This window comes from Podarcis pityusensis, assembly GCF_964106645.2.
Source record: "Podarcis pityusensis genome assembly, chromosome: 10".
In the NCBI taxonomy this organism is placed as follows: domain Eukaryota; kingdom Metazoa; phylum Chordata; class Lepidosauria; order Squamata; family Lacertidae; genus Podarcis; species Podarcis pityusensis.
In genome coordinates this window covers 7,983,687-7,999,956 of record NC_138035.1, presented here as the reverse complement: position 1 = coordinate 7,999,956, position 16,270 = coordinate 7,983,687, and the positions used below count along the sequence as shown (strand labels likewise).

The 16,270-nt window shown below is 42.8% G+C and overlaps 1 protein-coding gene across 1 annotated transcript in view; it reads left to right on the top strand.

The window, feature by feature from the left end:
* Positions 1-16,270, top strand: part of EXOC4 (exocyst complex component 4) — a 349,341-nt gene that overhangs the window by 102,591 nt on the left and 230,480 nt on the right. The window contains exons 8-9 of the mRNA XM_081022722.1: positions 10,259-10,404; positions 13,804-13,892. Of these exons, the coding sequence (XP_080878848.1) occupies positions 10,259-10,404; positions 13,804-13,892 (235 nt within the window). The remainder of the gene's footprint in view (positions 1-10,258; positions 10,405-13,803; positions 13,893-16,270) is intronic.

Here is a 16,270-nt window from a genome sequence, read left to right as displayed (position 1 = left end):
CTATTCAGAATTTTCTGCACAGGGAGGTATATATGCCTGGCCTGATCTGAGACTATCAGATATATAAAGAAAGACTATTATTCCCACTATTTCTGTTTAGACACAGTTTAGCCATTGTTTGTTGGGTGCTAACAAACTGTGGGCTAGGCAAGGCTGCAGCGGTCAGCAACCTTTTTCAGCTGTGGGCTACTGTCCCTCAGACCATGCGGTAGGCCAGACTCTATTTTGAAAAAAAAATATGAACGAATTTCCAGAAATAACCCAGAGATGCATTTTAAATAAAAGCACACATTCTACTCATGTAAAAACACGCTGACTCCTGGACCATCCGTGGGCCAGATTGAGAAGGCGATTGGGTCGCATCCGGCCCATGGGCCTTAGGTTGCCTACCCCTGGGCAAGAGCCTTCTATGTTTTTGTGCTTTTTGCCTTGCTAAAGCACCAGCAGTTTTTTCAAACCTGGGACTTGTGCCTTCATCTCTGCAAGACTGCAGGAAGGAACTGCTAGCCTGCTCTCTGCTGCACTGCAGCAACTCCCTTTGCACTTCCTGGAGAGTGTTATTGCAGTTGGCTCAGCAGGAATAAGGTGACACAAAGGGGTCTGTAGTGTTCCACTTGGTCTTGTTATGCTCATGTCTCTGACCTAGACTCTTAATCCGGGAAATTTGTTGCTGGGACACAGACCAGGCTTTTCTTGAAATGCCCATCCGTGCTCGTTACCTGAAGCCCTGAGTTATGTGGCTTGGCATGGAGGACTTGTGCAGCCCACAACTATTTGCCGTGTAGCACCTTCTGGGGTACCCCTACTTTTTTCATGTCATCAAGATCGCCGTGGGAGCTCATAGGGTTCCAACTTCCAACAGGGCATAAGACAATAAATCAGAAAACCTGCAATATTGTGCACCTTTCCCTACCCTTACCCAAACAAGCAGAGTCGGGTTAAGCCGTAGGACAGCAGTGGGACATCACAGGCACGGTATTGGAATGTGGCCCTCCAGATCTCTTTATTTGGCCCTCGGGAATTTGAAGCCACACCAAGTAGTGAGGCTTACTGGTAGTTGGCTCTCTGCTTTTTACAAAGCAACCCCACACCATGGGGGTACCCAGGATTTATGTTAGCGGGGACAGGCTTTTTGTTGGGGGAGGGAGCAGAACCAAGCTGTTAATTAAGTATTTCTATTCTATTTATTTACTTGATTTGGGCATGGGACAGCTGCATCCCCCTGCATGCCCATGCCCCCCCCCAACTTCCAGCTGTTAATTCAGTGCTCCCTGAAGTTCTAGACTCACCCTGGTAATGATGTTTTGGGTGTTGTTGTTGTTTTTATAGACTCTTGACAGAAATATAGGAGGGATCTCCAGAGAACATAAATCCTTTTGAATCATGCCACTCAAGGTTTCTGAAAGGGAGCAAATGTACTGGGGCCTCTCTTACTGAATATTTTGTCACGTTTGCAAAATAGGATGCCAGCAATACTCCTGAGCTCTAACGGCATTGGATTCTGGGAAGAGGAAATGTGGGTTGCGTCAAGGTGTCTGAGAAAGCATTCCGTTCCCTGGAAGAGAGGATTTTTAAGGATAAGCAGAGAAGGGGAGAATCCCAAGGCATTTTCTTCCCTTCCTCCCTGCCATAGGAATATTGCGGATTTTTACTCAAGTGCCTGATTAAATTTGACATTTGAAAATAGAACTTCATGCAGAAATGAGTACTGTACTTCTGAGCATTTTAATTAAGATGTTTAGTTCCTGTCAAAGCTTGATAGTTCTTTCCCCCCTCCCTCCCTTTTAAGGGTGACACGTCTTCAACTTCTGAAATTTCCGAAACCTGTACTTAACCTTTAATCGTCATTCCATTTACATAGGAGTCTGATTAACAACTTTCTAAAGTTCAGGAGCTTGGAGTAAATGAAACTAAGCCCTTTTTTGGAGTCTGTTATTAAGTAGTGGCATTTAATGAAGACTGAGGGCATATACTGTTACCATCTTGACTGCAGCAGGATGTCTTAAGTAATTAGTTGGAAGGATGAAGAACATGAAATACACTGTATTATCTAAGAGTTAACATGCTTGGTATTTAAACAGTATGGCATCTCCCCGGGCCCTCTCCCCCTGCTAGTGAATTGTAAGTGCTAGCCTCTGAATCATCTACTTGTTCTTAGTGCAGCGCCAGATTTAGGGTGGTTCAGGCAGTTCCCCCGCATAGGGCTTTGAGCTGAAGCAAAATAAAAATAAATAAAAAAGGAATTACTGTGAAAGTATGAAATATTTAGGGGGAGTGCTGAATTTTGTCCTCACTCAGGGTGCTGTATTACCAAAGTCCGCCCTGCCTATAGCACCTTAGTTTGGTACATTAACGATTAATTACGTTGCAGGCATTGAATGACATTGCATGGCCACAATTTGCAAAACTTAAGGTCTCAATAAGGAAGGGAGGTTTTGATAGTTCGTGGCCATTGTTGGGTTGAAATAAGCGACAGACGAATGGCAAGGTGTCATACGGGAGGCATCTCTCGAGCATGTGTTCGGGAAGTCCCTTTTATTGAATATTACAGCATTTCCACATATGTGCTTGTTGCTGATTGGTTAACATGAATACAATGCAAGGGCAGTAATCATGAAGGTTGGGAAAGGGAACACATGGTTACTAGTGATTGATATTGCATGACTTGAAAGAACATAACAATCGCGTTCCGTAGATGTGGTCAACAATGCGTTAAGAACAGGTCAGGGTACTGAACTCAATGTGAACTGATCAGAACATTCCCAGACCCATGCGCAGAGGCAAAAACAGTGAACTGATCAGAACATTCCCAGATCCATGCGCAGAGGCAAAAACATCCCAGCAGGCCATGATATTCCGCTCCCCACCCCGATCATTGTTGATCCATTGAGCCAATCCCTTTCTGGCAGGCATTTAACCAAGTTTTAAAAGACTCTGTTGCACATTGAGCGGTAGCCGACCAGGATTTGCCACTATACATTAAATTCCCTAGGAAACCCTCACCTTCCAATAGTCCCATTTTTTTATTTTTTTAAAAGGTTGGGCCTTCTCTATCTTTGCATGTGGACATGCAGACCTTAATTTGACGTCCCTGGGCTTAGGTACCATGATCTTGGAGGTAGGCTGGTTGGCTTTGTCTACTGCATTTAGACTTGACATTTTTAAATGCATGCCTAAAATTTGCTTTGTGTCACTTGACTCTGAAATCTAAAGACCATTGGTGGCTCTCTAGTCCAGCTCTTTTGCTGTCCTTTGAGATAGCAGCGTGGTCCTCTAGTTGTAGGGATATGAAGCAGAGGAAATACTGCATTATCCCTAAACAACTTTTCAGTGGGGGAAAAGTGGGGAAGAAACAACAACAAAAACCTACCAAAATGTTGGTTAATGAATGAGGTCATGGTGAGAGGAGAAAAGGGTGCATATGATACTTATTTTAACCTCAACGTAATTGTATTAATGGAAAAGAAGTTCAGCAACTGTTGATTTTTACCTCAATGGCTTCATGCTGTGCTATCTGTTATCTCTCTTTGGACAAACTGGGGACTGAAAATAATATAAGTGTAAATGAGTTTGGGTTTGATAGTAATTAAAAAAAAAAAGGAAGAGGAAAAGGGTCATATTTGGCTGCTCCCCCGTCAAACCACAGAATTCCTTTGTTTTGCAGACATGCAGGAATATTGGAGGAACACATGCAGGAATGTTGGTGTAGGAAATCACTGCACATGAATTGTGCTTATTTGTGGGTGTTGCCATTAAAAATGTGTCTGGCTCTTAAGAAGGCTTTAAGAAAAATCAAAATATATTTAATACCCAGCTCCTACTGAATGGTGGTGGTGGTGGTGATGATGATGGTGTAATGTCTCATTTGTTCACCACATCTTTGGAAGAAGTAGTTGATTCTTTACTTTCTTTAAGAGGCCTTGTGCTTTTTATCATCCCTTCCTCCAACTGCTTTTAAATATTACAAAACTACAAAGGACACTTTGTAATTAATTATTGTACTCATGGGTCACGTTTCTAGAAGAGATCTGCAGCAGATAATACAACTGAAGGGATGGTTTGATGGGGAAAGCTTTGAAGAGTGACAGCTGACAGGTGTCTGCTGTTGTCTCTGTCAAGTTCTTTCTCCAGTATCAATTCATGTCTTCCTCTTCTCCATCCCCTAACATATTGTGTACTTAACATCCTACTATTTGTTGACTTCATTTGCCTTGACTCAGAAATTCTCTGTGGTTAGTGAAATAGGCAAATCAGGTTGTGTTGTTTGCTTGGGGTTGATGGAAAATAAAACCCTGGATGGGAATGATGATTAGGTCTGCAAACTTTCACCAGCAGGTTAATCAACTAAGACTTTAGCTCATGATTGGGCAGCCTTTGGTCCTCCAGCCGCTGCTAGACTTCACTCCCATCCTTGAACCTTGGCCATACAGAGTGAGCTTGATGGGAGTTGGATTCCAACAATGTCTGAAACACCACCAGTTCCCCATCCCTTCTGAAGCTGCTCATTGGAGAACTGAGAATTGTTTGTTTCTTTTTATCAAACTATTTTGGTTCTATAATGATAACCAAACAGGAAATTAAAAAAAAGAAAGAAAAGAAAATGATCAAGGTGGTCTTTCCTCCCAGGAGTGAGCAACTTATTTTAATGAATGGTTAGTTATCTCACACTTTATTTTTTCAATAAGGCATCCTTACTGTGGCATTGGCAATCTGCAAACCTACTGAAATTTAATTGATTTGGTTAAAAGCCAGATTATTAATCAACTAAAATTAATGAGCTGTTTGACAGCCCTACTGATGATGCTTAATTTGTATATAGCATAGGAAGAATTCAACCCTGCTATCATTTTAGAGATGGAAATATTGCTGGATTTGTCACTCCCCTTGAAGTGTGTGAGGTGGGTCTACTGCATGTTTCTCAGATCTACTTTGTTTTTCATATGAACCCCAAGTCTTGCCAAGCAGAGCTAGGTACAAAAGGCATTTATTTAGAATTAAGAACACTGTTTCTCTGAGTACATTCTGAGCCTCAGATTTGAGATAGGGCCAAATGAAGCTCTCTGAGTTGAGGTGATGGGGCTTCTTCCTTCTATGTAAAAGGTAAATGGACCCCTGACTATTAGGTCCAGTCATGGCCAACTCTGGGGTTGCGGCGCTCATCTCGCTTTATTGGCTGAGGGAGCCGGCATACAGCTTCCGGGGCATGTGGCCAGTATGACTAAGCCGCTTCTGGCGAACCAGAGCAACGCACAGAAACGCCGCTTACCTTCCCGCCGGAGCGGTACCTATTTATCTACTTGCACTTTTTTGGCATGCTTTCAAACTGCTAGGTTGGCAGGAGTCCTTCTATGTAGCTCTTAACATATCCTCATGGCAATCATTCATTTTTTCCCTCAGGTCATTGCCAGTGGTTTGCAACCACCATCCCCCAGTGAACCATGAAAACTGCTGAGGGTCTTGGCAGATCAGTTGCTGTTTTCTTTCTGCGCACTGTAGCAACTGTAATGCACTGTGCTAGATTCTGTATGGTTTTTAATCATATTTTTATTGCTTTTTATTCCTTATATTGCATTAAGTTTTGAATTCCATAGTACAGTGGTACCTTGGGTTACATACGCTTCAGGTTACATACGCTTCAGGTTACAGACTCCGCCAACCCAGAAATAGTGCTTCAGGTTAAGAACTTTGCTTCAGGATGAGAACAGAAATTGTGCTCCGGCGGCGTGGCAGCAGCAGGAGGCCCCATTAGCTAAAGTGGTGCTTCAGTACATTGACAAGCACAATTCAAAGTGTTGGTGCTGACCTTTAAAGCCCTAAACGGCCTCGGTCCAGTATACCTGAAGGAGCGTCTCCACCCCCATCGTTCTACCCGGACACTGAGGTCCAGCACCGAGGGCCTTCTGGTGGTTCCCTCACTGCGAGAAGCCAAGTTACAGGGAACCAGGCAGAGGGCCTTCTCGGTAGTGGCGTCCTCCCTGTGGAACGCCCTCCCACCAGATGTCAAAGAGAACAACAACTACCAGACTTTTAGAAGACATCTGAAGGCAGCCCTCTTTAGGGAAGCTTTTAATGTTTGATGTATCACAGTATTTTAATATTCTTTTGGAAGCCGCCCAGAGTGGCTGGGGAAGCCCAGCCAGATGGGCGGGGTATAAATAATAAATTATTATTATTATTATTATTATTATTATTATTATTCAGGTTAAGAACAGTTTCAGGTTAAGTACGGACCTCCGGAACGAATTAAGTACTTAACCTGAGGTACCACTGTACTCAAATTGTAAGCACAGATTCATAGAATTGGAACGGACCATGAGGGTTATTGGGTCCAGCCCTTCAATGCAGTAATATGCAGCTGTCCCAAACAGGGATCGAACCTGCAACCTTGGCATTGTCAGCACCACGCTCTAACCAGCTGAACTACCCAGTGCTGCCAGGGTGTGGAGGGAGCTGCAACCTCTTCCAACGAAACAAAAATAAACTCTGGACACAAACCAACAGCATCACAAGGAGAAGGGTTTACCGTAGCTTTCTCTCTGCATAGGCCTGCCTTGTGAGAAAACTGCAAATATCTGTCCATTTGCTGCCGAATAAGGCAACACACACACCTGTGAATTTGCCACTGACCTGTTGCAGCTTCTTAGTGAAGTAAACGAAAGGAATAGCTGTGCATATGGATTTTTTTTAAAAAATAAACAAGTAAGAGGGTAGGGTAAGTTTGTAATGGGCGTTTGGAAAGTGTGGAGTGCTGCTTCACAGCACACACAGTGAAATGGAGCCCTGACCAGAAAGAGGTGTCCGGGCATTCCCAGAGAGAGCAACAAGCCTGTTCGGAAAGCAGTGGCAGCTGAAGGAAGAGGAAAAGAAGACTCTGCTCCACTGCCGCTTTACACACGGCAACCCCACTACAGGTTCCGCCCCCTCTCTCAGGTGCCACCCCCCTGCCACATTGACAGACTATTGGGGTTGCTGCAGTAGGCTAACAGCTATTCCCCCAGAGTACTTAGGTTTTAGTTTTAGCTTTTGGAAATAGTAATAATAATAATAATAATAATAATAATAATAATAATAATAAAAATAATAATGCTTCATTGGATCTCTCTGCTGTCATGTCCAGATTTGTTTGTGATTAGTGTCTAATACACGGATGGCTACATTCAACCTCTGTTGAACAGGAAGTCAGAAGTCCTTGTTATAGATGGATGGGATGCTGCAAACTGTACAGTCACTCATAAATCTTGCTCTTTATGCATTTGATTAACGTCTAACAAGGATTTTGATGGATGGCTTTGCAACGAATAATTAAACATTGTAGGACCAAACACTCGTGGCCTTACTTCATCCTCAGGCAAATATTACTAATCACTTCAGTGAGCAGAAGAAATTGGGTTGTGTAGCTGCATGTTTGCCAGCCACTTCCTCGCCTACCAGTTTCAAGCTGTAAAATTTAAGTTTGGTTTTTTGGTTGTTTTTTTTTACTGTTTTTGGTTTATAACTAAATATGTAGTTCGGGAAATATTAGAAGAGACCTGCTGGAGGAACTGACGTTGATAGTGGGGTATGACTTTTAACTAGCCTCTAACAGGGGCACATAGAAGAGAAGGAAAAAAAGGTACTTGATAAGTATTAGATGGTCATGATTATGATAATCATCCAAATTAACAACAACAATGGTAATTGCTGTTGCTCTGTGAACCTGGTACTGCAGGATGCTAATTAGAGAAAATCTCCAGCAATTCTTTTCTCCCCACTGTTGGCCCTCAAATGTGAATGTTTTGCCTAAAGTTCTAAGAATTCTCAGCCAGCTTTGCCTCTTGTCCCTCCTACATTTTCTGTAGCACCCGGCCACTGCTCCAGTTTCATGTGTTGCAAGATGAAATTTAAGGCTCTTGAACCCCACTCAGAACTCCTTGAAAGCAGAGAGGTGTGCAAGTCTGGCAGATATGGAGACAGTTTAGACTGGATCGCTCTTCCCTTAATGCCCAGGAAACGTTTTGTATTCAAATGCTGCGTGCTTGTTTGCAAAGGAGCCCGGTTGGTGGTGCCCAACTCCCTTTCCTCATAAGCTTATTGACGACTTGGCTTTCTGAAATCTGTGTGCTTGAGAAAGTAACTTAGGAATAACCAACTGTAGTGAACATACCAAAGATTTAAAGTACCCTCCCCTAAGAATCCTGGGAACTGTACTTTGTTTAGGATGCTGGGAATTGTAGCTCCATGAGGGTGTAAACTATGTTTACATAAGCAGAGGTTGGCTGGCCTTTTGTCATGGTTGCTTTAGTTGAGATTCCAGGAGGTTGGACTAGATGTCCCTTGGGGTCCCTTCCAACTGTACAGTTCTATCAATCTGTGATTTCCCAGGATTTTTTGGGGTGGAGGGGGATATGTTTTAAGTGTACAGTATGGTGTTTCTGCAGTCTGGTAGTATTCCTGGCTTTCTGATATGATATGCATATTTCTGAGCTCATGTTCTTTATCCACATTCTATGGTTTTCGGTGCACATTAGCTTGTACGCCTTGTATACCTTCCAAAAACATAATGTGTGACTCTGCCTTTAAAAGCGAACAAAGCAAGCAGCTAAGTTGCCGTGAAATATGGCCACACACACACTGCTGTTTTCTTTGCACTGGAGTGAGAACACATCAGAAGTCTCTCTGCTGGTGAACTAATTGAGATAGTTAGGGATAGAAATCAGGTTATCTTTATTTAATTTTGTTGTATCTTTTTTTAAAAAAAGAATTCTCAGTTGTGTCTAATTAGCAGCTTAGTACTGTTGGCCTGGTTGTTATTTCATGCTAATTTGTTTAAATAAGATCCTTCCTTCACTGATACATTCCACTTGTTACCTACAGTGTGCTCTCTTATTACATTAGGCAGCTTCCTAACAGGGTGAATGATGGTTACCAATAATCCTGCTATGCTGTTATGGGCCCCAGGTGTTGTCAGTGCTCTAATATGTGCTGATCAAAATAATTTATTTTTCTGCTTTTTAAAAAAACTTCATTTTTCACTCTAAGCCAGTGCAAAGAACTTTGTGAACTGTACCTTGTTGTGGTTTTGCTGGGAAATCACAGGGGATCTCCTCCTTACAGAAAAATATTTCCCATGGCTTCCCGCAAAGAGGGAGTGGTTGTTAAATGAGTCTAGATCTGTATTGAATATGCTCATCTGAAGACAGTGGGTTCTTTTCAAATGCTACAAAATTTGATCCAGTGTGGCAGACTAAATTTTTGTCTGTAAAGGCATCAGTAAATCTCTGTATGCTCAGGAAATTTTGGTGAAACTTTTGCTGCAAATTTAAATTTTACTGCCCTTTTTAGAGCTATCTAAAGGAGTGTCTTCTGCAAGATAATTTCATTCCATGTGACATGGGCTGTGTTGGCACCTAAATGTTACTGTTATTATTTAATGTGTGCATATACTGCTTTTTGTTGAAAGTGACCTCAAAGCAGTTTACAAAAATAAATAAATTACAAAACACAATTACAACAACGGTTAAATATCAGCACTAGTATCAATAATATCTATAATAAAAAACCCCAAATCAGTACTATAATATAAAGATTCAAAAACAGCCTAACCTAATTACTGTAATTTTTACTGGTGTTAGCCACCCTGAGCCCGGCTCTGGCTGGGGAGGGTGGGGTATAAGTAAAATTTATTATTATTAACCATAGCCATCAAAATCTAGGAAAAACAAAAACATATTTCAATTTAAAAGTGAACTCCCAACCATAACTTGGCTATCCTAGCCTTCAAAAGGAGGGTGTTTCAGAACTGAGGCACCACTACCCTACTAGAGTCGTTGTTGTTGTTGTTGTTGCTGTTGTTGTTGTTGTTGTTGTTGCTGTTGTTGTTGTTGTCCCCCTCTGAGTGGGTTGCCCCAGCCATTCTGGGCAGCTTCCAACAAATTAAAACACAGTACAACATCAAACATTAAAAACCTCCCTGAACCTTCAGGGATGTCTTCTAAAAGTCAGATAGTTGTTTTATTTCCTTGACATCCAATGAAAGGGAGTTCCACAGCCATTCCACACCAAATGGCTGGCGTGTTAGTTGTTCAGAAATCTGCCAGGTTGATGCGTAGAACCAAAAGCTTTCTTCTGACGAGAGTTTTAATCTGATGGTAAACTTTTGTGCAAACTGTATTCATGGATTGTATGGGTTAGTTTTCCGGCATTAATTTGAGACTTTGTTTACAAAGCCTTTTAAAAACATGCTTCTTAAAATGCTGTTCCTCCCTCCCTTTCTCTCCAGATGCTGCTCACGGAGTACTTGGATATGAAAAATACACGGGCATCTTCGGAGCCATCAGCTCAGCTTAGTTATGCCAGCTCGGGACGGGAATTTGCAGCATTCTTTGCAAAAAAGAAACCCCAGAGGCCTAAAACCTCCCTCTTCAAGTAAGTGCAGCGCTGCTTCTCTTTTCCAAACTGTGCTTTGCATAGAGATTGTCCAGTCCATCTTCAGTACTGCTCTGTGCTTGATAGTTACCCAGCTTTATTTTTAAGAGGAGAGGTGGGGGCTTAATTTAGGGAGGAGGCTGCAAACGCTTAGGTCACGTGGAAGTCAGACGTATGATGCAAATGGACTCCCCCATTTTCACATTAAATGTGGGTCTTCCTGACCTGAGTTTTGTAAAGGAGGCATGAGAGTTGGAATCCTGGTGGAGAAATGGTGATAAATAGTAGTGGAAGGGGAGTCTGATGATCTTCTCTTTTCCCCTGAGACACAGGATAAGACTGCTTTATCCATCTTCATGAATTGGGGAAGGCAGAGAGGCTGGGCAAGCTTATTGTCCCTCTGAGGGTATAGAGAACATACACATACAAATAATGTTGCAGAGGAGGAAAAGGTTGCTGGTTCTTGCAACTGTCTGAATAAATCATTGGAGTTGTTTTGGCTCCACAGCTGAAGTTCAGCCACTTTTATTTGTTTCAGAATTCTCCACATCCGACTGACTTACACTCTTGCACAGACATGCGTGGGAACATGTGTTACAGAAAGTTATAGAATGACAAGGGCAAAGCTTGATCTGTGTTGGCAGTTGTGCTTCTTCTGTTCCATTCTGTTTTGATTAACTCAAGAATTCTGTCCTTGGTCCATTGTGTGCCTCTTTCGCTTGATGTTACTTCAACTGGATGCTGTTAATCACTGCCGTGATTTTTTTTAGTCAACATTTTAAACATCTTTTGTACTTCCGGCTTCCAGCCTTCATACAGCAGTGCTGCTGCCCTGCATTTTTTACTTTTCTTTTACCATTTTATTGACTTTTCTTTTGGAGACCAATAGCCCAGAATAAGCCCCTTTGATTAATTAGTGGTAAACTGGAAATGCATCTTTTAAATTAATCGCTGGGACTATGGCATCATGGATTAGTTATCTCTCTTGGTCTCGGTTTCCTTTATATGTGCATACGTGCCCATTCGACTGCTTCAATCTCAGAATTGGCACTTTTACAAGTATCGCATAATATTCATTCTGCACTTGCAAGGAATCAAACCTTCAGTGTGGCAGCACCTTCTCTTTGGAACTCCCTGCTCATTAATATTAGGCAAATGCCTCTGCTGTAATGTTTTTGGTGCCTTTTCACTTTTCCTTCCAACAAGCCTATCTATGCCTATAATTTTATTATGTGTAATTACTGTAATTGTTTTAAAATGTGCTATATAGTCACACTGTTGCGTAAGGCAGAAAAAGCTAAAGGACCCCTGGACAGTTAAATTCAGTTAAAGGCGACTATGGGGTTTTGGCGCTCATCTTGCTTCAGGCCAAGGGAGCCGGCGTTTGTCCACAGACAGCTTTTTGAGTCATGTGGCCAGCATGACTAAACCGCTTCTGGCACAACACAACACCATGTCGGAAACCAGAGTGCACAGAAACGCTGTTTATCTTCCTGCCACGGCAGTACCTATTTATCTACTTGCACTGGCATGCTTTCAAACTGTAGCTTGGCAGAAGCTGGGACAGAGCAATGGGAGCTCACCCTGTTGTGCAGATTCGAACTGCTGGCTTCCAGTTGGCAAGCCCAAGAGGCTCAGTGGTTTAGACCACGGCGCCTTCTCCCCTGTTGTGTAGGAATTGCAGGCAGCCTGCAACTTCACACTCAGCATCAAAGGACTAGAACCTTGTTGAGATTCCCTCATAGATTCCCTGGAAGGTTTGGATTTCTTTCAGTTTCCCTGCTGATCCTGAACTGCTCCCATCCCCTGTTGCTTGGCATGTTAGCTCGTCAGCTTCATTGCTCCAGCCCCACGCACTCATTTCTGTCTGACGAAAATGAAGTAAGGCATAATTGCTTAATAAGAAGTGCGTGTCCCCTGCTGCTCATTCTCTTGTCATTGCTTTAACCACAATGACAGCCATGCTTGCTGGGATCTCTGGTTGCTTTATCTGTCAGCTGTCACTGCATCTGCAGAGATCTTGCCATTAAAATGGCATTTTTCATCTTGTTGAGAGGTGTAGTTGTTTGATAATGCCTCGGTCGTGCTGTTTTCTTCTTCCTTCGGTGTTTGTCTCGCCACACAGAGCAGCTGTCTCCCAACCCTCTTTCCCATTTAGAGGGCCATCCACCTGCCAGAAGGCTCTCTGCATTTTCAAGAGCCCTCCTTGAGTAATCAGGCTAAGTTATGGAGAGGGCCCTAGCTCAGTGGTAGAGCATCTGGTTGTTTACCCCATCCTCTCTAGGTAAGGCTGGGTCCCCTGCTTGAAGCCCTTGAGAGCTGCTTCCAGTCAGAGCAGACAACACTGAGCTAGTTGGGCCAATGGTCTGTCTTGGTGTAAGGCAGCTTTCTATGTTCCTTTGAGTTATCATACAGACAGAATAGGGAGGCCTGCTGCTAGGCAGACTTGCATGGCCACCTAAAGTGGCATTTTCCCAGGACATTTTCTTTCCTTCTGTAATGGTTGTGGAAGAGACTGTTCTTCCTACCTTATAAGCAGAGGGCTTTAGAGAGTCGTGTTTCTGGGGTAAAACTCTTAAAGCAGGGGTCAGCAAACTTTTTCAGCAATCAGGCCTCAGGCCTTGTGGGGGGCCGGACAATATTATGAAAAAAATTAAAAATGAACGAATTCCTATGCTCCACAAATAACCCAGAGATGCATTTTAAATAAAAGGACACATTCTACTTGTGTAAAAACACCAGGCAGGCCCCACAAAGAACCCAGAGATGCATTTTAAATAAAAGGACACATTAAATAAAAGGACACACGTCGATTCCCAGACTGTTCGCTGACCGGATTTAGAAGGCGTTTGGGCTGGATCCAGCCGCCGGGTCTTAGCTTGCCTACCCATGTCTTAAAGGAACTATTCTCGCCAGTTTCCCATGGCCAGGAATATTCAAAGAGTTGTGTTTTGTGGTCTGACTTTACCTGACATGGTAAGTGGGGAGGAAGGAGGAAGTGCCCATTTTGCATAGGGTGGGGCTGGAAATGATCAGTACAAAAGTGTTTCTTTGAGTAAATGACCTATGTTCCTTGTTAGTGCTCATGATGCCAGGGGCCCATAATACGCCGAAGAATATTCAGAAGAGTGTGAGGTACATGCCACAAACTAAGATTTGGTGCCTTTTAGTTAGGATCTTAGCAGCAGAATGAAACGTATGAGATGATTAATAATGGGGAGGGATATGGGGACTCAGTCAGAGATCAACAGAATTAGCAACTTGTTTAGCTTTTGAAGATGGCCACTTTCTCACTCTCGGGATTATACTGTCAGTATATGACCATGCTTATTGGAACTGGCCTTGACTTCCACATCGATTCATAATGCCTGCTGACGTGCTGTGTTTGTCTCATTGCAGGTTTGAATCATCTTCCCATGCCATTAGTATGAGTGCCTATTTGCGGGAGCAGAGGAGGGAGTTGTACAGCAGGAGTGGTGAACTTCAAGGTAGGCCAAATCTGGTTTCAAATGAACACTTGAGTAACACTTTTTCACTTACCTTGATAGCTGCTGTCTTTTTTGAAATAGGAAACAGATCAAAACTTCAAACTAGTTGTTTTCACATTTTAAGTCAGAATTCAAAATACCGGACTGCAAGATAAAACTCCATGGTAGCCATATCAGTTTTGAGTTTTGTCATGATATTTGAGTTTCACAGTACAGCCAGGTTTTGATACCCACCCACTCACAAAGTATGTTTTGTAATGCTTTCAGGATGATAGATTTCGCTGAAATTTCTTTCCAGTTGTATTATATTTTATATTTGGGAGGCCGGTATAACAGATGGGTCTGACACTTTGGGAAATAGTAATGCAGTAGACCCGGGCATGCATGTTCCTCCCTCCCTCTTTCCCTCTCTCTTTTCCTGCTTTAAAGGAAATATGGACCAAACAGCAAACAGTGACTTTCCTCAGACCAGGGAAAGAGATGAGAAAATGAAAACATCAGAGCTATTGCAGGTTGCAGAAAATGTCAGTCTACTTAAATTGCTATTCTCAGATCTCCTCCAAACACTCAGTTGCATGCAGAAGTCACATTGACTTGCAAGCAGACTAGTAGCACTTTTAATTGTTCATTAAAAAAACCTAAACTAAAAAGCACATAAAGATAGATAGACCCAAGTTGGAACAAATGTTCTAACTATCACTGCAGCTCAGTCAGTAGAGCATGAGATTCTTAATCTCGGTAGTGGGTTCAAACCCAACGTTGGACAGATGATTCCTGCTTATAGAATCATAGAATCATAGAGTTGGAAGAGACCACAAGGGCCATCGAGTCCAACCCCCTGCCAAGCAGGAAACACCATCAGAGCACTCCTGACATATGGTTGTCAAGCCTCTGCTTAAAGACCTCCAAAGAAGGAGACTCCACCACACTCCTTGGCAGCAAATTCCACTGTCGAACAGCTCTTACTGTCAGGAAGTTCTTCCTAATGTTTAGGTGGAATCTTCTTTCTTGTAGTTTGGATCCATTGCTCCGTGTCCGCTTCTCTGGAGCAGCAGAAAACAACCTCTCTCCCTCCTCTATATGACATCCTTTTATATATTTGAACATGGCTATCATATCACCCCTTAACCTCCTCTTCTCCAGGCTAAACATGCCCAGCTCCCTTAGCCGTTCCTCATTGCTTTGCAGTGGGTTAGACTAGATGACCCTTGTGGTCCCTTCTAATTCTACAATTCTCTGATTATCTGATTTTATTGTTCCTAACGTTTCTATTTGTATTTTTAATGCTAGGCTCTGGTAACACACACACACACACACACACACACACACACACAGACTAGAGATCCACTGCAACACTTGGTTGCGAGGCCCTGCTTGCTGCTTATGATAGAACCATCCATGTTCCTGGCCCTTTACAGCATTGTTGGAAGAAGGGAGGAAAGTAGGCTCCTGACCCAGGGATCTTTCCATTCAAAGTTATCTGCATTTCAAAACCAGATGCTGGGTTGGAAGGGGAGAGGCAAAGGCTAACAAGGGATGAAGGTGAGCTAATGCAATTACCCAGCTATACACCGTGGTTGTGGTGTGTGCTTTAGTGTGTATGCAAAGGGTGAGATGCTATAAAATGCCAATCTAACAGTGAGAGGTGAGATCTTGGCATTTCCTTGATAAAAGAGAGAGCCTGTTTGCGTTGTTTGTGTTTAAAAATTTTGTATTCAGATGAATTTACTATTACATCCGTAATAGCTTTCTTATACATTACACTAATAGTATAGTTAATTCCACCAAGCGGCATGGTTGTCAAAGAGCTGCACAGCACAGCCGTCACCTTCCTTGTAATTAATGAAGTGCCCTTTGCATAGCAGACACTATAGGATTTAATTACTGTCGCTACCAATGCCCCCTGCTGATTCTGACTCTGCCATAAAATGCGGAGCCAACGTGACTTGGAGGTGGATGCTCAGAGCTTTTAGAGGAACAGCCTCTCCTGCTCTCTTGCCTGCCAGGTTTCCTGCGTTTAGAAACTGGCTGGGGGTGCAGCATTCACACCGGCACACTGACACAGCCGAGAGGGAAGTGCCATTCCCTTTTTAAAGTTACCCATTAGCTGCAAAGCAGTAAATCTGACCCTGCAATTCAACAGATCTGCAACAAACCCTACCATGGTGTCATGGGGGCAGGGGAGGTGTGGAGGGAACAAATATATTCAATTTTTAGCTGCTTTCACAGGAGCAAAGCCAAATTCTCTCTAGGATTGATTCAGGAGCTAGTTGTTTTGAGTGTTACAATCCAGCACTAAATAAAGGCCTAATTAATCTGATGAGTCTGTAGGCTTTTGCACATGTTGGGTTATGGCCTTTTCATTCAGAAGCACATTT